At 45.7% G+C, this 23,676-nt stretch overlaps 1 protein-coding gene across 2 annotated transcripts in view; it reads left to right on the forward strand.

The window, feature by feature from the left end:
* Positions 1-23,676, forward strand: part of RAVER2 (ribonucleoprotein, PTB binding 2) — a 56,646-nt gene that overhangs the window by 24,215 nt on the left and 8,755 nt on the right. Inside the window, exons 3-8 of one of the 2 annotated variants that reach the window (XM_086617597.1) lie at positions 10,144-10,613; positions 15,179-15,370; positions 16,255-16,381; positions 17,316-17,398; positions 21,590-21,694; positions 22,552-22,666. In XM_086617597.1, the coding sequence (XP_086473723.1) occupies positions 10,144-10,613; positions 15,179-15,370; positions 16,255-16,381; positions 17,316-17,398; positions 21,590-21,694; positions 22,552-22,666 (1,092 nt within the window). The remainder of the gene's footprint in view (positions 1-10,143; positions 10,614-15,178; positions 15,371-16,254; positions 16,382-17,315; positions 17,399-21,589; positions 21,695-22,551; positions 22,667-23,676) is intronic. The other variant, XM_086617596.1, reaches the window with a different exon arrangement.

Genomic DNA, 23,676 nt, shown 5'->3' on the forward strand with positions numbered 1-23,676 from the left:
GCGTCTCAGTAAAGGTTAGAAGAGGACTTTTAAAAGCAGCAGGTCCTGCCCACTGCCTGTTTCAAAGTTTTGGGTGGTACTTGTTACTGAGATTTGTGGGTTTGAAGGCTACTGTGGATGAAAGGCACTTGTTGAGTTTCCTGAGGGTGATCTTTCACCAGTTTTGCGCTGGAGACATGTCCCAGTGCTGACCCTGTGTCCCTGAGTGGCTGGCGATGGCGGGGGTATCTCTGGGTGAAAATAGAGACTTAGGTGTCTCTTTGTCTGAAACGAAGCAAAGATATTTGAGAGGTGAGATTGTCCATGGTTCCTCCCGGTGTGCTGTGGGCCCAAGTTGCCTGTGTTCCCTGCAAGACCAGGATGGGGTAGAGGCCAGGGCTGTCTTATCTGTCCTGTAGAGTGTTGAGGCTCTCCAGTGGAATGTCGAGGTGGGAGATCAGCCACGGTCTGGTTGCATCCCTTTGCAGGATTCTGGCGGTAATCCTCAGGAGAAGCAACAAAAGAGAAGTCACCCTCCATGTCTGAGGTCAGCCCCAGCCCCCTTGCCTTGTGCTCCGTTCCGGCTCCTCTCAGCCCTCGCTCATCTGGCAGTCTGGGCTGGCACAGCCCTACATATACCCTTCTGGGACCTGCCGTGCCACCGACTCTGTTCTGAAGTGGACCAATAGGAGCGCTCTTCCCATTTTGACATGGCTATGACATCACCAGGGGGTCGCTTGGAGCTGGTGCTGCATCCAAGTGATGCCTCATTTCCAGCAGTCCAATGAGAAGATACAATAAACAGATGAACTAAAAAACAAGAGTTGGCAATGCTGGGGACGGAAATGAAGTAGGTGTAGGAGCAATGACAAGAAGAGCATTTCAATAAAGGTTAGAAGAGAACTAAAAGCATCAGGTCCTGCCCGCTGCCTGTTTCAAAGTTTTGGGTGGTACTTGCTACTGAGATTTGTGGGTTTGAAGGCTATTGTGGAAGAAAGGCACTTGTTGAGTTTCCTGAGGGTAACCGTTCAACGGTTTTGCGCTGGAGACATGTCCCAGTGCTGACCCTGGGTCCATGAGGGGTGGCGATGCGGGGGCTATCTCTGGGTGAAATGAGAGACTTAGGTGTCTCTTTGTCTGAAATGAAGCGAAGATGTTGGAGAGGTGAGATTGTCCATGGCTGTGTGTTCCTCCCAGTGTGCTGTGGGCCCAAGCTGCCTGTGTTCCCTGCAAGACCAGGATGGGGTAGAGGCCAGGGCTGTCTTATCTGTCCTGTAGAGCGTTGAGGCTCTCCAGTGGAATGTCGAGGTGGGAGATCAGCCACGGTCTGGTTGCATCCCTTTGCAGGATTCTGGCTCTAAACCTCAGGAGAAGCAACAAAAGAGAAGTCAACTTCCGTGTCTGTGGGCAGCCCCAGCCCCCTTGCCTTGTGCTCCGTTCCGGCTCCTCTCAGCCCTCGCTCGCCTGCCTCCTCGTCTGGCAGTCTGGGCTGGCACAGCCCTATTGATACCCTTCTGGGACCCGCCGTGCCACCGACCCCTTTCTGAAGTGGACCACTACGAGCAGTCTGCCAGATGGGACATGGCGATGACATCTCCGGGGCTGGTGCTTGGAGCTGGTGCTGCATCCAAGTGATGTGTCTTTTCTAGCAGTCAAATGAGAAGATAGAATTAAATAAACAGTCAGACTAACTAGAAAAGAAGAGTTGGCAATGCTGGGGAAGGACATGAAGTAGGTGTAGGAGCAATGTCAAGAAGAGCATCTCAATGAAGGTCAGAAGAGAACTAAAAGCAGGAGGTCCACCAAGTTTGTGGAACTCCATTTGCCCGTGACTTTGAGAAGTTCCCTGCAAGACCGGGATGGAGTAGATGCCAGGGCTGCCTTCTCTGTCCTGTAGAGCGTTGAGAGCTCTCTGTCTGAGAGACGAGGAGAGAGATCAGCCAGGGTCTGGTTGCATCCCTTTGCAGGATTCTGGCGGTAATCCTCAGGAGAAGCAACAAAAGAGAAGTCAACTTCCGTGTCTGTGGGCAGCCCCAGCCCCCTTGCCTTGTGCTCCGTTCCAGCTCCTCTCAGCCCTCGCTCGCCTGCCTCCTCGTCTGGCAGTCTGGGCTGGCACAGCCCTATTTATACCCTTCTGGGACCCGCCGTGTCACCAACCCCTTTCTCAAGTGGACCGCTACGAGCCGTCTGCCAGCTGGGACATGGCGATGACGTCTCCAGCTCTGGTGCTTGGAGCTGGTGCTGCATCCAAGTGATGTGTCTTTTCTAGCAGTCAAATGAGAAGATAGAATTAAATAAACAGTCAGACTAACTAGAAAAGAAGAGTTGGCACTGCTGGGGAAGGAAACGAAGTAGATGTAGGAGCAAGGTCAAGAAGAGCGTCTCAGTAAAGGTTAGAAGAGGACTTTTAAAAGCAGCAGGTCCTGCCCACTGCCTGTTTCAAAGGTTTGGGTGGTACTTGTTACTGAGATTTGTGGGTTTGAAGGCTATTGTGGACGAAAGGTTCTTGTTGAGTTTCCTGAGGGTGATCTTTCACCAGTTTTGCGCTGGAGACATGTCCCAGTGCTGACCCTGTGTCTCTGAGTGGCTGGCGATGGCGGGGGTATCTCTGGGTGAAAATAGAGACTTAGGTGTCTCTTTGTCTGAAACGAAGCAAAGATATTTGAGAGGTGAGATTGTCCATGGTTCCTCCCAGTGTGCTGTGGGCCCAAGCTGCCTGTGTTCCCTGCAAGACCAGGATGGGGTAGAGGCCAGGGCTGTCTTATCTATCCTGTAGAGTGTTGAGGCTCTCCAGTGGAATGTCGAGGTGGGAGATCAGCCACGGTCTGGTTGCGTCCCTTTGCAGGATTCTGGCTCTAAACCTCAGGAGAAGCAACAAAAGAGAAGTCACCCTCCATGTCTGAGGTCAGCCCCAGCCCCCTTGCCTTGTGCTCCGTTCCGGCTCCTCTCAGCCCTCGCTCGTCTGGCAGTCTGGGCTGGCACAGCCCTACATATACCCTTCTGGGACCCGCCGTGCCACCGACCCTGTTCTGAAGTGGACCAATAGGAGCGCTCTTCCCATTTGACATGGCTATGACATCACCAGGGGGTCGCTTGGAGCTGGTGCTGCATCCAAGTGATGCCTCATTTCCAGCAGTCCAATGAGAAGATACAATAAACAGATGAACTAAAAAACAAGAGTTGGCAATGCTGGGGACGGAAGTGAAGTAGGTGTAGGAGCAATGACAAGAAGAGCATTTCAATAAAGGTTAGAAGAGAACTAAAAGCATCAGGTCCTGCCCGCTGCCTGTTTCAAAGTTTTGGGTGGTACTTGCTACTGAGATTTGTGGGTTTGAAGGCTATTGTGGACGAAAGGCACTTGTTGAGTTTCCTGAGGGTAACCGTTCAACGGTTTTGCGCTGGAGACATGTCCCAGTGCTGACCCTGGGTCCATGAGGGGTGGCGATGCGGGGGCTATCTCTGGGTGAAATGAGAGACTTAGGTGTCTCTTTGTCTGAAATGAAGCGAAGATGTTGGAGAGGTGAGATTGTCCATGGCTGTGTGTTCCTCCCAGTGTGCTGTGGGCCCAAGTTGCCTGTGTTCCCTGCAAGACCAGGATGGGGTAGAGGCCAGGGCTGTCTTATCTGTCCTGTAGAGCGTTGAGGCTCTCCAGTGGAATGTCGAGGTGGGAGATCAGCCACGGTCTGGTTGCATCCCTTTGCAGGATTCTGGCTCTAAACCTCAGGAGAAGCAACAAAAGAGAAGTCAACCTCCATGTCTGTGGGCAGCCCCAGCCCCCTTGCCTTGTGCTCCGTTCCGGCTCCTCTCAGCCCTCGCTCGCCTGCCTCCTCGTCTGGCAGTCTGGGCTGGCACAGCCCTATTTATACCCTTCTGGGACCCGCCGTGCCACCGACCCCTTTCTGAAGTGGACCACTGTGAGCAGTCTGCTGATTAGGACGTGGTGATGACATCTCCGAGGCTGGTGCTTGGAGCTGGTGCTGCATCCACGTGATACTGGTTTTCCAGCAGCTGAGTGAGAAGATAGAATTAAATAAACAGTCAGAGTAACTAGAAAAGAAGAGTTGGCACTGCTGGGGAAGTAAACGAAGTAGATGTAGGAGCAAGGTCAAGAAGAGCGTCTCAGTAAAGGTTAGAAGAGGACTTTTAAAAGCAGCAGGACCTGCCCACTGCCTGTTTCAAAGGTTTGGGTGGTACTTGTTACTGAGATATGTGGGTTTGAAGGCTATTGTGGACGAAAGGTTCTTGTTGAGTTTCCTGAGGGTGATCTTTCACCAGTTTTGCGCTGGAGACATGTCCCAGTGCTGACCCTGTGTCCCTGAGTGGCTGGCGATGGCGGGGGTATCTCTGGGTGAAAATAGAGACTTAGGTGTCTCTTTGTCTGAAACGAAGCAAAGATATTTGAGAGGTGAGATTGTCCATGGTTCCTCCCGGTGTGCTGTGGGCCCAAGTTGCCTGTGTTCCCTGCAAGACCAGGATGGGGTAGAGGCCAGGGCTGTCTTATCTGTCCTGCAGAGGGTTCAGCCTCTCCAGTAGGAATGTCGAGGTGGGAGATCAGCCACGGTCTGGTTGCGTCCCTTTGCAGGATTCTAGCGATAATCCTCAGGAGAAGCAACAAAAGAGAAGTCACCCTCCATGTCTGAGGTCAGCCCCAGCCCCCTTGCCTTGTGCTCCGTTCCGGCCCCTCTCAGCCCTCGCTCGTCTGGCAGTCTGGGCTGGCACAGCCCTACATATACCCTTCTGGGACCTGCCGTGTCACCGACCCTGTTCTGAAGTGGACCAATAGGAGCGCTCTTCCCATTTTGACATGGCTATGACATCACCAGGGGGTCGCTTGGAGCTGGTGCTGCATCCAAGTAATGCCTCATTTCCAGCAGTCCAATGAGAAGATAAAATAAACAGATGAACTAAAAAACAAGAGTTGGCAATGCTGGGGACAGAAATGAAGTAGGTGTAGGAGCAATGACAAGAAGAGCATTTCAATAAGGGTTAGAAGAGAACTAAAAGCATCAGGTCCTGCCCGCTGCCTGTTTCAAAGTTTTGGGTGGTACTTGCTACTGAGATTTGTGGGTTTGAAGGCTATTGTGGACGAAAGGCACTTGTTGAGTTTCCTGAGGGTAACCGTTCAACGGTTTTGCGCTGGAGACATGTCCCAGTGCTGACCCTGGGTCCATGAGGGGTGGCGATGCGGGGGCTATCTCTGGGTGAAATGAGAGACTTAGGTGTCTCTTTGTCTGAAATGAAGCGAAGATGTTGGAGAGGTGAGATTGTCCATGGCTGTGTGTTCCTCCCAGTGTGCTGTGGGCCCAAGTTGCCTGTGTTCCCTGCAAGACCAGGATGGGGTAGAGGCCAGGGCTGTCTTATCTGTCCTGTAGAGCGTTGAGGCTCTCCAGTGGAATGTCGAGGTGGGAGATCAGCCACGGTCTGGTTGCGTCCCTTTGCAGGATTCTGGCGGTAATCCTCAGGAGAAGCAACAAAAGAGAAGTCAACTTCCGTGTCTGTGGGCAGCCCCAGCCCCCTTGCCTTGTGCTCCGTTCCGGCTCCTCTCAGCCCTCGCTCGCCTGCCTCCTCGTCTGGCAGTCTGGGCTGGCACAGCCCTATTTATACCCTTCTGGGACCCGCCATGTCACCAACCCCTTTCTCAAGTGGACCACTACGAGCCGTCTGCCAGCTGGGACATGGCGATGACGTCTCCAGCGCTGGTGCTTGGAGCTGGTGCTGCATCCAAGTGACGTGTCTTTTCTAGCAGTCAAATGAGAAGATAGAATTAAATAAACAGTCAGAGTAACTAGAAAAGAAGAGTTGGCACTGCTGGGGAAGGAAATGAAGTAGGTGTAGGAGCAAGGTCAAGAAGAGTGTCTCAGTAAAGCTTAGAAGAGGACTTTTAAAAGCAGCAGGTCCTGCCCACTGCCTGTTTCAAAGGTTTGGGTGGTACTTGTTACTGAGATTTGTGGATTTGAAGGCTATTGTGGACGAAAGGTTCTTGTTGAGTTTCCTGAGGGTGATCTTTCACCAGTTTTGTGCTGGAGACATGTCCCAGTGCTGACCCTGTGTCCCTGAGTGGCTGGCGATGGCAGGGGTGTCTCTGGGTGAAAATAGAGACTTAGGTGTCTCTTTGTCTGAAACGAAGCAAAGATATTTGAGAGGTGAGATTGTCCATGGTTCCTCCCGGTGTGCTGTGGGCCCAAGTTGCCTGTGTTCCCTGCAAGACCAGGATGGGGTAGAGGCCAGGGCTGTCTTATCTATCCTGTAGAGTGTTGAGGCTCTCCAGTAGGAATGTCGAGGTGGGAGATCAGCCACGGTCTGGTTGCATCCCTTTGCAGGATTCTAGCGGTAATCCTCAGGAGAAGCAACAAAAGAGAAGTCACCCTCCATGTCTGAGGTCAGCCCCAGCCCCCTTGCCTTGTGCTCCGTTCCGGCTCCTCTCAGCCCTCGCTCGTCTGGCAGTCTGGGCTGGCACAGCCCTACATATACCCTTCTGGGACCCGCCGTGCCACCGACCCCTTTGTGAAGTGGACCAATAGGAGCGCTCTTCCCATTTGACATGGCTATGACATCACCAGGGGGTCGCTTGGAGCTGGTGCTGCATCCAAGTGATGCCTCATTTCCAGCAGTCCAATGAGAAGATACAATAAACAGATGAACTAAAAAACAAGAGTTGGCAATGCTGGGGACGGAAATGAAGTAGGTGTAGGAGCAATGACAAGAAGAGCATTTCAATAAAGGTTAGAAGAGAACTAAAAGCATCAGGTCCTGCCCGCTGCCTGTTTCAAAGTTTTGGGTGGTACTTGCTACTGAGATTTGTGGGTTTGAAGGCTATTGTGGACGAAAGGCACTTGTTGAGTTTCCTGAGGGTAACCGTTCAACGGTTTTTGCGCTGGAGACATGTCCCAGTGCTGACCCTGGGTCCATGAGGGGTGGCGATGCGGGGGCTATCTCTGGGTGAAATGAGAGACTTAGGTGTCTCTTTGTCTGAAATGAAGCGAAGATGTTGGAGAGGTGAGATTGTCCATGGCTGTGTGTTCCTCCCAGTGTGCTGTGTGCCCAAGTTGCCTGTGTTCCCTGCAAGACCAGGATGGGGTGGAGGCCAGGGCTGTCTTATCTGTCCTGTAGAGCGTTGAGGCTCTCCAGTGGAATGTCGAGGTGGGAGATCAGCCACGGTCTGGTTGCGTCCCTTTGCAGGATTCTGGCTCTAAACCTCAGGAGAAGCAACAAAAGAGAAGTCACCCTCCATGTCTGTGGGCAGCCCCAGCCCCCTTGCCTTGTGCTCCGTTCTGGCTCCTCTCAGCCCTCGCTCGCCTGCCTCCTCGTCTGGCAGTCTGGGCTGGCACAGCCCTATTGATACCCTTCTGGGACCCGCCGTGCCACCGACCCCTTTCTGAAGTGGACCACTACGAGCAGTCTGCCAGCTGGGACATGGCGATGACATCTCCGGGGCTGGTGCTTGGAGCTGGTGCTGCATCCAAGTGATGTGTCTTTTCTAGCAGTCAAATGAGAAGATAGAATTAAATAAACAGTCAGACTAACTAGAAAAGAAGAGTTGGCAATGCTGGGGAAGGACAAGAAGTAGGTGTAGGAGCAATGTCAAGAAGAGCATCTCAATGAAGGTCAGAAGAGAACTAAAAGCAGGAGGTCCACCAAGTTTGTGGAACTCCATTTGCCCGTGACTTTGAGAAGTTCCCTGCAAGACCGGGATGGAGTAGATGCCAGGGCTGCCTTCTCTGTCCTGTAGAGCGTTGAGAGCTCTCTGTCTGAGAGACGAGGAGATAGATCAGCCAGGGTCTGGTTGCATCCCTTTGCAGGATTCTGGCGGTAATCCTCAGGAGAAGCAACAAAAGAGAAGTCAACTTCCGTGTCTGTGGGCAGCCCCAGCCCCCTTGCCTTGTGCTCCGTTCCAGCTCCTCTCAGCCCTCGCTCGCCTGCCTCCTTGTCTGGCAGTCTGGGCTGGCACAGCCCTATTTATACCCTTCTGGGACCCGCCGTGTCACCAACGCCTTTCTCAAGTGGACCACTACGAGCCATCTGCCAGCTGGGACATGGCGATGACGTCTCCAGCGCTGGTGCTTGGAGCTGGTGCTGCATCCAAGTGATGTGTCTTTTCTAGCAGTCAAATGAGAAGATAGAATTAAATAAACAGTCAGACTAACTAGAAAAGAAGAGTTGGCACTGCTGGGGAAGGAAACGAAGTAGATGTAGGAGCAAGGTCAAGAAGAGCGTCTCAGTAAAGGTTAGAAGAGGACTTTTAAAAGCAGCAGGTCCTGCCCACTGCCTGTTTCAAAGGTTTGGGTGGTACTTGTTACTGAGATTTGTGGGTTTGAAGGCTATTGTGGACGAAAGGTTCTTGTTGAGTTTCCTGAGGGTGATCTTTCACCAGTTTTGCGCTGGAGACATGTCCCAGTGCTGACCCTGTGTCCCTGAGTGGCTGGCGATGGCAGGGGTATCTCTGGGTGAAAATAGAGACTTAGGTGTCTCTTTGTCTGAAACGAAGCAAAGATATTTGAGAGGTGAGATTGTCCATGGTTCCTCCCAGTGTGCTGTGGGCCCAAGCTGCCTGTGTTCCCTGCAAGACCAGGATGGGGTAAAGGCCAGGGCTGTCTTATCTGTCCTGTAGAGCGTTGAGGCTCTCCAGTGGAATGTCGAGGTGGGAGATCAGCCACGGTCTGTTTGCGTCCCTTTGCAGGATTCTGGTTCTAAACCTCAGGAGAAGCAACAAAAGAGAAGTCAACTTCCGTGTCTGTGGGCAGCCCCAGCCCCCTTGCCTTGTGCTCCGTTCTGGCTCCTCTCAGCCCTCGCTCGCCTGCCTCCTCGTCTGGCAGTCTGGGCTGGCACAGCCCTATTTATACCCTTCTGGGACCCGCCGTGCCACCGACCCCTTTGTGAAGTGGACCAATAGGAGCGCTCTTCCCATTTTGACATGATGATGACATCACCAGGCGGTTGCTTGGAGCTGGTGCTGCATCCAAGTGATGCCTTATTTCTAGTAGTTCAATGAGAAGAAAGACATAATAAACAGTGAAATTAACTAAAAAACAAGAGTTGACAATGCTGGGGACAGAAATGAAGTACGTGTAGGAGCAACGTCGAGAAGAGCATCTCAAAGGTTAGAAGAGAACTAAAAGCAGCAGGTCCTACCTCCTGTCCTTTATTTTAAAGATTTGGGTGGTACTTTCTGCTGTGATTTGTGGGTTTGAAGGCCATTGTGGACGAAAGGCACTTGCCGAGTTTCCTGAGGTTTGTATCTCACATCTTTGACATTGAAGACTTGTCTCAGTGCCCCACCCTGTGTCCCTGAGTGGCTGGCAATGCTGAGGGTGTCTCTCAGTGTAGTGAGAGACTGACGTCTGTCTGTCTTTGGAGTGATCCATATTTTTTGCTGTGGACTTCCCTGTGCTGTGCACTTCAGTATATCAGTGGAATAAAACATGACTTAACTTCCATCTGCTTGGTTCACCGCAGTCTGTTACATCCTCTAAGATTCACTGGGTAAGAGACAGAAGGTGCCAGTGAGGCCTCAGTAGCTTCTCTCTGAACATCAGGAAACAGTTTTGCACTGAGGGGGTCACCAAGTACTGGTACAGTTTGTCCAGAGGAGTTGTGAAGTCTCCATCCTTGGAGATACTAAGAACCCATCTGGACATGGTCCTCTGTATCCAACTCTGGGGTCCCTGCTTGTTCAGGGAGTTGGATAAGATGACCTCTGGAGGCCTCCACCAACCTCATCCAGGCTGTGGGTCTGTGATTGTGTGAAATGCTCTATGGTTTGAAAACCCCAAAAATACACGGTAACTCTGAAATGAGAATTTATGGATGCTGTCTTCAAAGAAATTCAGTAGAATCGCTCATGTGTTGACTTCAGTAGAAAATTTAATTACTGTTTGTTTCCCAAATGTAAAGTTTTGTGGTGTTACAAGAAGTAAGATTGTGGGTATCTGTGTTTCTATAGTCACTCTGTGAGTTAATTACTCATGGCGTCCAGTTGATAACATCAAATTTTAAAATGTGTATCACAGCATATCTCTCTACCTATTGCATCTTCAGGGTAAATTCCGAACTCTTATTTTTCTGTGAAAAATGGTGAGTTTTGGGAGGAGGGAGAGGTGTAGTACTTACTTCTGTAGCTGGAGAGAAGCTGTGAGAGGTGATGTAACTTGTTTTGGTCTCTTCCAGCATTCGTTACTCTGTTAAATGGAGAGCAGGCTCAGAACGCCATTCGGAAATTTCACCAGTATTCTCTTCGGGGAAAAGAGATATCCGTGCAGCTCCAACCAACAGATGCTTTGCTGTGCATTACCAATTTGCCCATTTCATTTACGTTAGAAGAGTTTGAAGAACTCGTGCGTGCCTATGGCAACGTCGAGAGGTGTTTTTTGGTCTACAGTGAAGTTACTGGTCATTCCAAGGGCTATGGCTTTGTGGAATACATGAAGAAGGACTCTGCTGCAAAGGCGAGACTGGAACTTCTGGGGAAGCAGTTAGACGAGAGCACTCTCTTTGCACAGTGGATGGATGTGAACCAGCTGACGACAAATCTTATTCACTCCAAGTGCCTTTGTGTAGATAAATTTCAAAAAGACTGCACTGATTCAAAAGAACTGATCCAAGCTTTCTCACTAAAATACAAACCTGTGTTCTGCCAGGTATGTTGGATTTCTCTCTTTTGGAAAGTCACGGTCGTGATTTATGTAGCTCTGGATTTGTATCTTCACTGCTTGCTGTCTTATCCTTTTCTTTTTCTCATTGAAGTAGTGGATGGTTATGGATCTGCATTGCAATATATGAGGTGGTACAGATGCTTTATTGGTGTGGGTTTGCAGTGATTGCTTGATGTCACCTGGGAATTCTGCAGGAGACCACTCCCATGAAGCACCAATAAAATAAGTCATCCCTTCCTCATATTTTCTTGAAAATAATTTCAGAAATATTTTAGACAGCATTTAATGGTTGGTGATGGTTTTATTGCTCAGTAAAGAACGCCAGAATGTATGAATACCACAAGTGCAACAGTTTAGATGATGGAGAATATATATGGATGTAGGTAATTAGTGTATTTAAGAAACCTCTGCAAATATCTGCTATGGTTTTTTTTCCTGAACTGAAGAAGATGTAGGCTTGGGATCTCATAGTTGGCTGGGCTTGCCAGCAATAAAAGTGATACATCTTTTGGGAAGCTTGCAGGTTGTCTACGTTTAGCACATATCCATGGCTAAACAATAGCCAGCTGGTCTGTTACCCAACAACCACTCTCCACTCAAGAAGAAGAATCAGGAAAAGGAAGGAAGATCTATGGGTTGAGAGAAAAACTATGTAATAATTGAAATAAAATAAAATAGAAGATAATAATGATGATGATAATAATCATAGTAAATACAGTTGAGTAACATGCAGTGCAATTGCTCACCACCCCTTGAACAATATCCAGCCTGTTCCTGGCTAGTGATCCCAGAGCAGGAAAATCCCAAAACCGCAATCCCAGAAGAGAGAGAGTAGGCCTTGGGAGCAGAACAACGGGTGAGACCCTCCAGGGATGGTGACCGTAGAGAGAGACCGTCCCCAACAAACTTTCCGATTTATAGTGAGCATGACATTACATGGTATGGAGTACCTAGTTGCCAATTCAGGTGTCAATCGACCTGGCCATGCTCCCCGCCCAAGTTCTTGGACCTTTGGATCATTACCAAAACCAAGTTGAAAAGTCCTTGAGTACTACAGATACCTGCATACCATGGCTGGCTTCAAACTAAAAGTGTCTTACCAACTTTGTTGTCACCGACTGGCGTGCTGCAGTCTTCTCAAAAATGCTCCTTACGTTGGAAAAGTAGCTTTTCTGAGCAGAAAATTGATTCCATTCCATTCCAGTGAAAACAGGACACAGAAGAGGTAGACTGTTAGTAGCCTTTGCCAATGTAAAGGTTTCCTTCTCATTATCACGGCTTGTGAGATGCTAGCCCACAAATAAAATGTTGCTGGTAGAAGTGGTGCAGACCAGTGTACCATAAACATGCAGTAGAAAGAAAGCTTGCTTTGTACTCACACAGTTGGGTATGGTGTCAGTCGTTTGGTTGTTTTTTTTCTTAAGCATCTTGGAAGGCTGCTCAGGGATTAGCTTCAGGGATAAGTACCCAGAGATTCTCAGCATCCAAGACCAGAAGGTCCATCAGGCTGTCTAGTCTGACCACCTGCAGGCCATCACATTTTCCCTAGCGTTCTTTTCAAGCCCAAGTAATTTGTAGTTGGCTAAAGCCAACTGATGTAGTGAAGGGTTTCCCCGCCCATGGCAGGGGGGTTGGAACTAGATGATCTTTGAGGTCCCTTCCAACCCTGAGCATTTTATGATTCTATGGAAGCGCATCCTTATGCTTGTTCGATCCAAATATACCAGGAGGAGATGCTTAAATGGGAAGTAACTCTTTCCAGAAACTGCCCATCCCTTGTTATTTTGCACTCGGGTCTATTTTCTCAGTTGAATGTGTCTGGCTTCAGCTTCACCTCACTGATGACTACGTTGAGGAGCCTTTGCTCCCCACTGTTTTCTGCCTGAAAGAAGGTATTAAACGCTGTAATCAAGTCACTGCCTCAATCTTTGTTTAATTAGCCAAACAGATTGATCTTGTAAAGTCTTTTACTTCAGGGCTTTTTTCCAGCTGGCAGACAATCCTGAGGCTATTAGCAGCTCCCCCAACAATTCTTCAACATTCTTTTAAAATTTTGAAGTTCAAAGAATAACGAGCTTCTTTGATGAAGATGGTTTTCACTAACAGTATTCTACTGTGCACTTAAAAATTGACTTTTACCCTCCTTCTTGAACCGTAGTGATACATGGGTCACACCTGGTGTAGGGGAGGAGGGTCTGCTCGTGTGTGCATTCTGTTAGTAAACGGCACTACGCACATGTTTCTATAAAACAGTATGGATTTGGATTAGGAAATAGGCACCAGTCAAAAATACAGCCAAGAAGGCATCTTGACACCTTCTCATGTTGCATATCACTCGCATAAACTTGTACTGACTGGGGAAGGAGGCTCTGCCTCGAGGAGTGGTGGGGAGAGGTGCTGGTTTGCAGATGTTACGAGTGAGTGGTGGAGACAAACCCCATGGGCTAACGGGGAGCAGCCCTTCGGAGAGGGAAGATAGGAGTGTGGAGGTAGGCAAACAAGTGGTTCGGATTTCATAGATGAAAAAGGGAAGAGGGTGGATGAATTCTCGTCACAGTAGTGCTGATTAATTATGGTTTTATGAGTGAGATGACCTAAAAATAAAGTACAAAGAAAAGAGAGGGAGGAAGACACAAGAAACTGGAAAAGTAGGCATGACATGATGGGTAGAGAAGTAAGAGGAAAGCTAGGAGAGGACAGGGTAGCAGAAACTTAGGTGGGGAGGGAGTTTCAACAGAGAACGACTAAGAGGAGCTCTTTGTCTGGAAAACTTCTCCCTGAGGAGCGAATAAATTCCAGAAAACCAGCTAAAATGTTCATTCACACTCTTGTTATTTTACATCTTCATGACAACAGTCTCTGTCTTCCGTCCATTTCCTAGTCTAGGCCAATCCAGCCTTCCCACCACTCCTGTGCTCAGTCTGTCCCTCCAGTAGGGACACCCCGACCGTTTTGCCCATCTCCTGGTATTGCTTCTTCACCGTAGCTGTCTTGTGCTGCTTTCCTGGCTTAGTTCTGCTGCTCACCGATGCCAAATTTCATCATGTAAAGAAGATCTTTTACCTAAAATTCTTCGCTGAACTCATGAAATAAACTCTGGTTTATTTCATTGTATTCCAAAGTTGCCATTTTTTTAAATCAATTTGATTTCTCCTCTACTGACAATAGAAATATTGTGTCAGAAAGAGCTGAAGCCAGGCACTTATACATGGGTCTTAGAAAAATGGCATTTCCTAGGACTTAGGGGCACTTTTTGTCCTTTGCTTCAACAAAATGGACCAGAAAACCTCACTCCTTTCTTATGTCAACTTTAAATTGTCACTAGGAGGTCTCCACTGTTACCTAGATCGGGACAGAGGGCTTTTCTTCAGTCCCTGTTTACTTGGGAAGTTTAAAAATTCCTGATCTGTTTGCAGGAACACTGGTAGCTGCACTTTCACATGTTAAGGAGTTTTTAACTGTGCATGAAATTACAATATATTTCATAGCTGCAAACCATTCTTTGCACAAGTACTTCAGATCTTCACCAGTGCAGCTAAACCGACGTCAAAACAAGATACAATGCTTCTCCACATAGGCATGTGCATACATAGCATATATCCCTATGTATTTATATGTCAAAATATGTGTGTTCTCCAGAGGTCTTTCCAGAGGCCAGTCTTTAACAGGGCCGTTAAAAGATCTGACCACCCTCTTTTTCTTCAAAATCTCTGACTTTTATGTTTCAATTGTTAGTGTAAGTTCATGAGACCTAATAGTTAGGAATAGTTTGGTTTTATCCAGTGAAATCTAGAGGAGATTTCCTCTCTTCCACATCAGAGCTAGTACCAGCGAATCGTTTCTGTTCATTTTGGGACTGGAGATTTTTGCCTAAGCTTTATTCCCTCCCATCTCACCCCTTTTTTTTTTTTGTTTGATTTAAATGTGCTCATTCTGCTATAAAACTCTGCAAACAAAGGACAGAGCATTGTTTGATACATAAGCCTGTTTCCAGTCTGCTTGATTGATCAGTCTGGCATCTTCTCTTGGCATTAAATACAACCACAGACTTCATATTCTCCCAAAAGGCAGTATATATCCATGGAATTTGCATTGTTACATGTTTCAACGCCTATCATGTAGTCTGATGAATGCCATTTTTATTGTTGTAGGCCTAAAAAATGAACAATAATGAGTTTATAATTCTTATCTTGCGAAACAAAAATAGAAATTATTGTAGTATGCAGCTGTATTTGCAATTTTCCTTCTCATTCCTTCTTTATTCTGAAAATACATGTTAAATACATTTCATAGCTCAGGTTCTCCATGAGATTAGATTGAAGTGAAGGTGGTAAATCAAGTAGATGGAGCATGCATGCCAAATATAATCTGAAGCTATGGTGTTCAGCTTATGTCTAGCACATTTGAGAAGGAAACATACTGATTTGGGTAGACATCAACGTAGAATGTCAACTGTTCGCAAAGTATTTTGCAAGGGATAGGTGAAAATGTTGCAAGGCAGTTCCTGGAATTCTGCATTTTGTTCATTGCGCTGTGAAATGGTGTTTCAGTTTGCTCAGGATGAAGATAGTTATATTGGTGACTTTGCGGTGGTCGAGTATGAAACTGCAGAGCAGGCTGAGAAAGTACAAGAAGTCACGGATGGCATGACTATCAAAGGAAAGAGAGTCCAAGTGTCCTACTGTGCTCCGGGAGCACCAGGCAGAAGCACGTTAGCAGCACTTATAGCAGCGCAGAGGATGGTAAGTTATTTGCAAATCTGTTTTCAGAATGAGTTTGATAGAGCTGGAGCAGCCTGAGTTGGGTCAGAGAGATTCAGCTGCTTTGCAGTAGGAAAACAAGCCAAGATTTTGGAAGCATTAGCCTCCTTTTTTGTCTGGTCAGCCCAATGCAGTCTCCTTCCTAGGGAAAGCATGGCCATATTCTGCGCAGAGTAAGGGTAAAATGTGGCCAGAAGGTACCACAAAGTTATATTTACATAGCTCTGGGATTTCAGTAAATTTAATTTTCTGTAGGAGAAATTGTTGCAGTTCAAAACAAAAAGTAACTGTAAGTGGAGTCATTTGACAAGCTAAAACTTGGGTTAAAACAAGAGAGGCAAGAATTTGTCGATTTGAAGATAAATTTCAAGGTAGAAGAAATAGTTTAATTTCATGCTTGATATAGAAGAAAGCTTTTTACACCCACATGTCTTATGAAATGATTTCCTAGAAAATTGAGTGTGATAAGTGTTACATGAAGCTGTCTTAAAGAAGCAGAACAGTCTCATTACTTCAGCTAGCTTGAGCCCACACCTTTATAAAACAGATGAGTGGTGCAATTTAGAAGACAGTTTGTGGTGTTCATGTTAACAGTGCCTTTCATGTTCTCCTTTATTGGTAACACTGTTTTGGTTTAAGGGAGAAAAATTAATGTGTTTCAGGAAAAATAATATGCTCGAAGTTTTGGGGGAATACTTTGTTAGGTGTTTCGTTTGAGGGAGAAGTGGGAAACAGGGAAGGACATGTTGGGATTACGTTCTCTGTTACATGAAATACCTACCCTACCATCAGACAACTTTGAGGGATTTAAATGTATCTTTTGTGTTCTCGGCATCCTAATGTTTTTGTGTCTCTCTTAATTGGAGATGAGGAATAACAGGAAAGGCTTGCTTCCCGAGCCAAATCCAGTGCAGATTATGAAAAGTTTTAATAATCCAGCAATGTTGCAAATGCTGCTGCAGCCCCAGTTGCGTGGACATGCCGTTAAACCTGGTAAGTTGTTTTAAAACTGAGTTAAAAAAAAAAGGGACCTTGTTTTTGGTGGTACAAGGCTTTCAGCAGAGGAGAGAAGCAGGAATGCTGTTTTAAAATCTGTGCAGACACCGTTTCGGTGTGTCTGTGTAGACTCACACTTTATGAAAATGAAAGCAAGAAATGGATGGCTACAGTATTGTCTGGGTGAAATTTAGTGTTACCTAAAAATGTCCTCACGTTAACTCTGTGGTCTCTGAATATTTCAGAATTGTGTTTAAAATGAAATGTCTTTTGCAGACATCATTAAAATTGCAAGTTTAAATCTGAGTCTAGACCTGAGTTTGAGCCTTCCTCCCATTGTTTCCAGTGTAAATCTTTATTCACACGGGTGCTACCAGAGCCATCCACAGTGGTTTGTACTGGCATTAGCCAAAACATTCCTCTGCCTTCTCATTGGGACGGATGTGAACAAACCTATTAGAAACAATCTTACCACATTTCAAATGATGAAAGTATGAGCAACAGGAATGAGAAGAGAGAATTCAAAGAGTCGTGTGGGGGACAGCGAAGAGTTTGTGACACAGTCTGCTGACCAACACAAACGTCAGTGGTGTGTAAAGTGAACACTTCAGTGAAGAAACACTTCAGCCAATGCTGAAGTTTGAAAGCACTTTAGATAACGCTGTGATCTTGCAGACAACTGCAGGCATTTCTGCATCTGTGAGCAAAGTTCTCAGCTTTAGAGGAGCTCTATGAAAGTACATTTCTTTTCTAACATGCTGTTAATTGCAGGTCAAAGCTGGGTGTGTTGAAAGCTTTCAGTATAGTGACCTTTAGTGCACTGCAGAGCTTCATGGAAACCAAATCTGAAAAATACAGAATAACTTTTATAAAGATCTTTACTTGCCTAACTTATACAACACTGCAACTTTTTCTTGTGCTTCTAAAACAGTTCTTGGAGCATCTGCAGGTTTATCTCACCTTATAAATTCAGCAGTCGGCTCACCATTTTTGCAGTTGAATAAAGTTCATCAGGTACGTGACAACAAAACTTTTGTCAAAATACATATGTGTGGAGATCTTAGCATGAAAAATATTCTCAGAGTTTTAAGAAATTACAGCTAAAATCAAACGTTCTCATTAAAACTGTCTTTAAGAAAAGCGCTGTATTGTGAGATGCCTGTGGGGATGTACGAGTAGACTGTGCTTACTAACCACAAGTTAGTTGTTTTATCTTAACTGAGCTTTTAATTTGCTAACACCTGCTGATGTAGGAACAACTTGCCATTACTGGCAAAAAAAATTCTCTTGGAATTAGAGCTCGAGGAGCATGGCACATTCATTTCTCTTGGAGCTGCTCATGCACGCTTCCTGTAGAGACTTGATTGCTTTATCTTACTCAAGCCAAGAGGCTTAGCATCCTTACCTTCATTTTAAAGCTTGCAGGGATCAAAATGTGCTATATATGCCATAAAAAGTAGGAATTTGCAGATGTTACTTTGTAGTCAAAAATACCCCAAGGTTATAAACTGTTTAAATTGTTCTTGGAGTATCTGTAATTCACTGTAAAAGTTGATACGACTTCCATATGGACACCAGAATTGCTGAAAGATTCTATAAAGGACGTGTGGGATGAGTTTGCCCTAGAGGTGGGTGATGAGAACATGCTAGAGGAGCACCTAAAACCAGAACTACTCCCTGCAGCAGTTCACTTGGCCAGCAGCCTGCCTAGCCTCTGCCTTGCACTGGAGTTCTGTCGGAGATTTCTCCAGCTCTGCCAGGAGTGAAAATTTGCCTTTAATATTCATGGTGGGGATTTTCATAACTCCCTATGAGAGACTGGAGTCAATCGCTTTAACTTACTATTTCTCATATTTCAGAAATTCCAATTTAAAAAATAAAATCCCCGTAAGTAGTTCTTATTTCTGCTGTTCTTTTGGCAAACACAGACTTACAGATCTTAAAAAAGACCAAATTAAAATGCAGAGATACTCCTTATGTTAAGTATATTTAACTTTTCTGGGTTTTTTTCTGCTAAAAACTGGTAGGTGAATATATTCATTTTGAATAGATACTGCTTGATTTTGCCCCATCAAATGAGTTGCTTTTCTGCTGTACAATGAAAAAATACATCCTTCTTTGCTTGTACTTCTTTTATATTTAAATAACATTTTCAATTGGTATATTTAGTTACTGCTGCTCTCTCTTCTGCTGCTTCCTTGGAAGGCAATGTGGATGTTTCCTAATCGCAGCTGGAGACAGGCATGTTTTACACAGTTACCAGTGTGATTGATGACGATCCAATGTTTTTAGGCTGAAAAGTGCTGCAGCCAAATAACTTAGTGTTTTCTCTTTAGAGAGACTTACAAGTCTAATTCTCTTCCAGGGAGCTTCCTGTCATTTAATTAGCTCCAAACGTGGTCTAATAGCCTGGATTTTATTGACAGTGGTTTGATTATCCCAATTCCTTCTCTTAGGCACATTTTTCTGTTATTCAGTGGCTTATTTCAGAGCATTCTCTCAAGCCAGAGAACCAGGTCGCTATTTTTATTGTCTTGAAGTTCAGTGTTGTCACAAGATAGAGGAACAGTGTCTTGGCTTGATGCTCTCCCCACCTCCCCAGTCACACGCTGATTCAGCTTCCTGCGTATCTTGGGTTTGCTATTTTATATTCAAGGTTTTGTAAAGTGGTAATATGAGAAGAAACAATATTTTTAGGATGATTCTGCCACAACGTTATGAAATAATTGTTAACAAAAGATTCAACAGAGGGGAATTTGAACAGATGGGCTATTCATCCAGTAATCTTTCAACTCTGGAGGTAGCATGACTTTCAACTTCTTTTAATTTCTCTTAGTTACAGTTATCATGTGCCAAAATAATGTGTTTTAAACTTTCTCAGTGATGTGTTTTCCTCAGTCTTACAGCAGTTTATTAAATCTTTTATTAACCCACAGACCAAGGATTCTGACCAAGCTCTTTTTGCACTCTTGTATTTCTGAAATTTTTGCAATTGAACTAACACGTTTTCTTTGTTGATGTAATGAAGTTTAGAAGCCACAGCCACTGGTGTTGGTGACAATAAACAGCCCTGGATAACTTCTACTGGAAATCACCAAGACAATTAAAATGACAGATGCGTAACTAATCTGGACATGGCACTTTTTTGTTTTAAATTATACATTTCTGAGTCCAGAAGACCATATGTAGGCATAGAGGCTTTTTTTCCTAGGGAATTTGACCCTGCCACACAGAGACACAACCTAGGCTTGGAAACATCTGTGAGGTGTTTTGCAGGAGGCTGCAAAACCTGCAAAGGCACGCATCGGGAGAGCTGCCCTCTTCTTGGCTTCCATCTTCATTACCTGGTTTTGCTGATCTTTCCTATGTAGGAGATTTCAGAAAAATGAGGAAGGCTGTACTCCTCGTGATTTGACACAGTCAGTGTCCCATATATCTATTCTTGCACCGCTGTACAAAAAGATCTATAGAGCAGCCTATATTTTGCTTGGTAAGTCATGCTCAGGAGCTGCTGCCAGAAAGATAGTTTTGAGCCTGTGTTCAGCTAGCGTGAATCACAGCGTGGTTTTGTTAGCCAGGGTGGACATAATGTTTCCTGTAAGCCACTGTGCTAGCCAGAGCACGTCGTGCTGAATATACCAGTAACCATCTGAACATACCAGTAACCATCTGACCATGGCACCCTAAAGGTGATGATTAAATGGCTCAGTGGTGGCAGACTGATCCAGAATTTTTGGAATGAAAAGTATTAATGTTTTATAGATTTGACAATCTGTAGGCACTGTGATTTGTAAGCTTTTCAGTGGTTCTATGTCGTGGTTTAACCTGGCTGGCACTAAACGCCACGCAGCCGCTCGCTCACCCTCCCTCACCCCCTGGGGAACAGGGAAGAGAGTTAAAGGGGAAAAGGGAAGGAGACTCGTAGGTTGAGATAAGAACAATGTAATAATAATAATAACAATAAATTAAAATTAATAATGATAAAATAATAAGAATAAATGAATATATATAATTATAATAATATATACAAACAAGTGATGCACAGTGTAATTGCTCACCACCCGATGGCCAATGCCTGTCCCATCCTGGCACGCGATCTTGAAGCAGATGAGTCCCAACGCTGCAATCCTGAACAAATGAGCAGCTCGAAAAGAGAGAGGGAGGGAGACACAATTCCGAGAATCCGAGAAGAGTCACAGAGAGTCCCTCCGGAACAGAGAGAGAAATTCCAACTTCCCAGTCAGCCTTCAACTATATACTGGGCACGGCGTTGCATGATGTGGAATATTCCATTGGCGAATTCGGCCCTCAATCCTACGTCTAAGTTCAAATCCGAAGTTGGGAGTCCTTTGTCCTGGCCTTGCTCTCCCCAGCCTTTTGTGCTTCTGCACACTGGCAAAACATGAGGAGCTGGAAAGTTCTCCATGTCCTGGCACCAACTCTAAACATTAGTGTGCTATCAGTATTCTTCTCCTGAGAAATTCCATACCAGATCCAAAACACAGAGCTGTTCGAGCTACTGAAAAGAAAAACTCTGTCCCAGCTGAAACCAGGACATTCTGGAATAGAATTTCATGTAGATAGTTGCCACTAAAAAGTGGGGGAAAACATCTGGATAGTCCTCTATGACAGTGAAGATACTGTTTGGTAGCTGCCAAGCAAGGAATGAGAGTCAGTTACAACCAAGTCCTGTAAAGCATATAGCTATTTGGTGGAGATTTTTTGTCAGAATTGCAGTGCAAGGCACGGTGCAAATGTTAACCAACAATGAAGTCCTTACTCCTAGAGCTTGTAATCCCCTGAAGTCCTTATGTCTCATCTTTCTTACTGGCACTGTAGGTCACTCCTACCTAGTCTGTCTGCAGAGGCTTCAGACATATTTAGCTTTCCCTGTTGGCTCAGACACGGGCTGCACTGGAGTCTGGATTGTATTTGGAGTATAGTCTTGGTCGTTTAAAAGCCATCAGAAAGCATACTTGTGGTTGCGAGGTGAAAAAAGGGCTAGGAAGAGAGGTTAGAAGAACTTGAAATAACTTTCAATGAACGAAGCAAAAATTGAGTTCTGTGGAGGAAATAGTTACTTTTCTTTACTGTATTAACTCAGAAACTAATTTAAATTTCCTTCAGCAGTGTCATCTCAAAATGTTTCAAGAACACACTGTTTTCCATGACTGTCAACTCACACTTCTTTTATTAATTTCGTAGAGCTCAATTCTGGGGAGTACATCCAACTTACTGCTGCAGAGCCCTGCTCACCTGCCGTTGCCACAGCAGCAACTGATGAAGATTGATAACATTCAGGCTAATAGTGTAAGGTCATCACTTTAACTCTGTCTGTGGACATTCTTATACCTGATAAACAAAAAAATTTTCTTCATCTAGCATTTGGGGGTGTTTATAGATGAGAAGCTCAACATGAGCCAGCAGTGCGCTCATGCGGCCCAGAAGGCCAACTGCATCCTGGGATGTATCAGGAGAAGCGTGGTCAGCAGGTCAAGAGAGGTGATTCTTCCCCTCTACTCTGCTCTTGTGAGACCCCACCTTGAATACCGCGTCCGGTTCTGGTGTCCCCACCATAAGAGAGACATAAATCTGTTGGAGCGTGTTCAGAGGAGGGCCACAAAGATGATCCAGGGGCTGGAGCACCTCTGCTACGAGGACAGGTTGCGGGAGCTGGGATTGTTCAGCCTTGAAAAGAGAAGACTTCGGGGGGACCTAATAGCTGCCTTCCAATACCTGAAGGGAACTTACAGGAAAGCTGGGGAGGGACTTTTTACAAGAGTGTCCACTGATAGGACAAGGGGAAATGGGTTTAAGTTGAAGGAGAACAGATTTAGATTAGATTTTAGGAAGAAATTCTTCAGTACAAGGGTGGTAAGACTTTGGAATAGATTGCCCAGAGAGGTTGTGGATGCCCCCTCCCTGGAGGTGTTCAAGGCCAGGTTGGACGGAGCCTTGAGTAGCCTGGTCTAGTTGAGAGGCGTCCCTGCCCATGGCAGGGAGGTTGGATTAGATGATCTCTGAGGTCCCTTCCAGCCTATGCCATTCTATGATTCTATGATTTAACAGTTTAGACTGTTAAAGACTAACTGAATGTGAAAGTTTTGAGAAATAGCTACAGACAGATTATTTTAATCATTTACACAGTTCTCTGCTTTTCCTTATAGAAACCGGGTTTGCTGGGAGAACCTCCAACAATGCTGCTTCAGACCGTGCTGGGAATAGGGGTAATGCCATCTGTGAGTTCAGGCATGGCAACCCGTGGAGAAGCTCTTAAGCGTGAGTGACTTTTTATTTCGTAGCAAATCAGTAGAAATGCTCAAGGAATCAGTAGAAATGCTTGACGTTTTATTTTCGTAGCAAATCAGTAGAAATGCTTTCTCCCAGTTCAGCAAAAGTGATGGTATGTTTGAACCTCATCCCTTATCCCACAGTCAGGTAGGCACGGAGCTGGACAATAATGCACATTATATAGTTATATAGTTAAGCAAGTTAATAAGTTATTAGCTCTATAACCAACTGTAACCTGCTGGTTTAAACAGGAAACAAACTTGAAATATCTTGCCTTGTTGCCTGGCTTCTCTCATGTGCTTGTCAGGGAAGCAGGAGTACACCGTGGCACTGGTTGAATATTTGCAGGTTGTTAAACATCCTGCTTGCTCAGCTACTGCCATTTTTAGCACACTTGGAGGATGTTTTGATTTAGGACCAAGATTTTGGGGTTTGTTGTTTCGAAGCAGATAAATCTGAGTAGCTGAAGAGGCACCAGCAAATAGGCTTTTGTTAAGCAGCAGAGCTTTAGCATCCCATCTGTGACTGATTTGAATGCAAATTTGAATGCAAATTTCTGCCAGGGAAGCCCTCAATTTTTATGAGGAAAGATCTGTTGCTTAGTGTGTCGTCTTTGTTTCCTCCACTGAGGTCTGAGTAATGGTAGCAACCAGGAGTGAGGAACAGCTTGAGACGGGGCGAAGAGAAACCTATTGTAACTGTCTAGATTTTAATTTTGGAGAATACTTCCTAGCTCTTCTGTTGGTAAAGAGTTTTACTAATGCCAGTGGAGGTGGAGATTTTCCCCCTCTGTTCCAGTACAGGATCCTCTAGGATGTTGTTCACAGGTTTTTTGAAAGTGACAGGAAACAACTAAGTAACTTATTACCGTAGGGAATGTTCAGCAAAGTCACAGTTTTCTTCTATTGTATTAGCTTTAAATAGAGTTGTTTTCTCCTGGGATGGTAAAAGAATAAAAATTATGGTCAGAATCCAGTGTTCTGGGACAGCTGTAAAATAGA

The sequence above is a fragment of the Tauraco erythrolophus genome, chromosome 10 (assembly GCF_009769465.1).
Source record: "Tauraco erythrolophus isolate bTauEry1 chromosome 10, bTauEry1.pri, whole genome shotgun sequence".
In the NCBI taxonomy this organism is placed as follows: Eukaryota; Metazoa; Chordata; class Aves; order Musophagiformes; family Musophagidae; genus Tauraco; species Tauraco erythrolophus.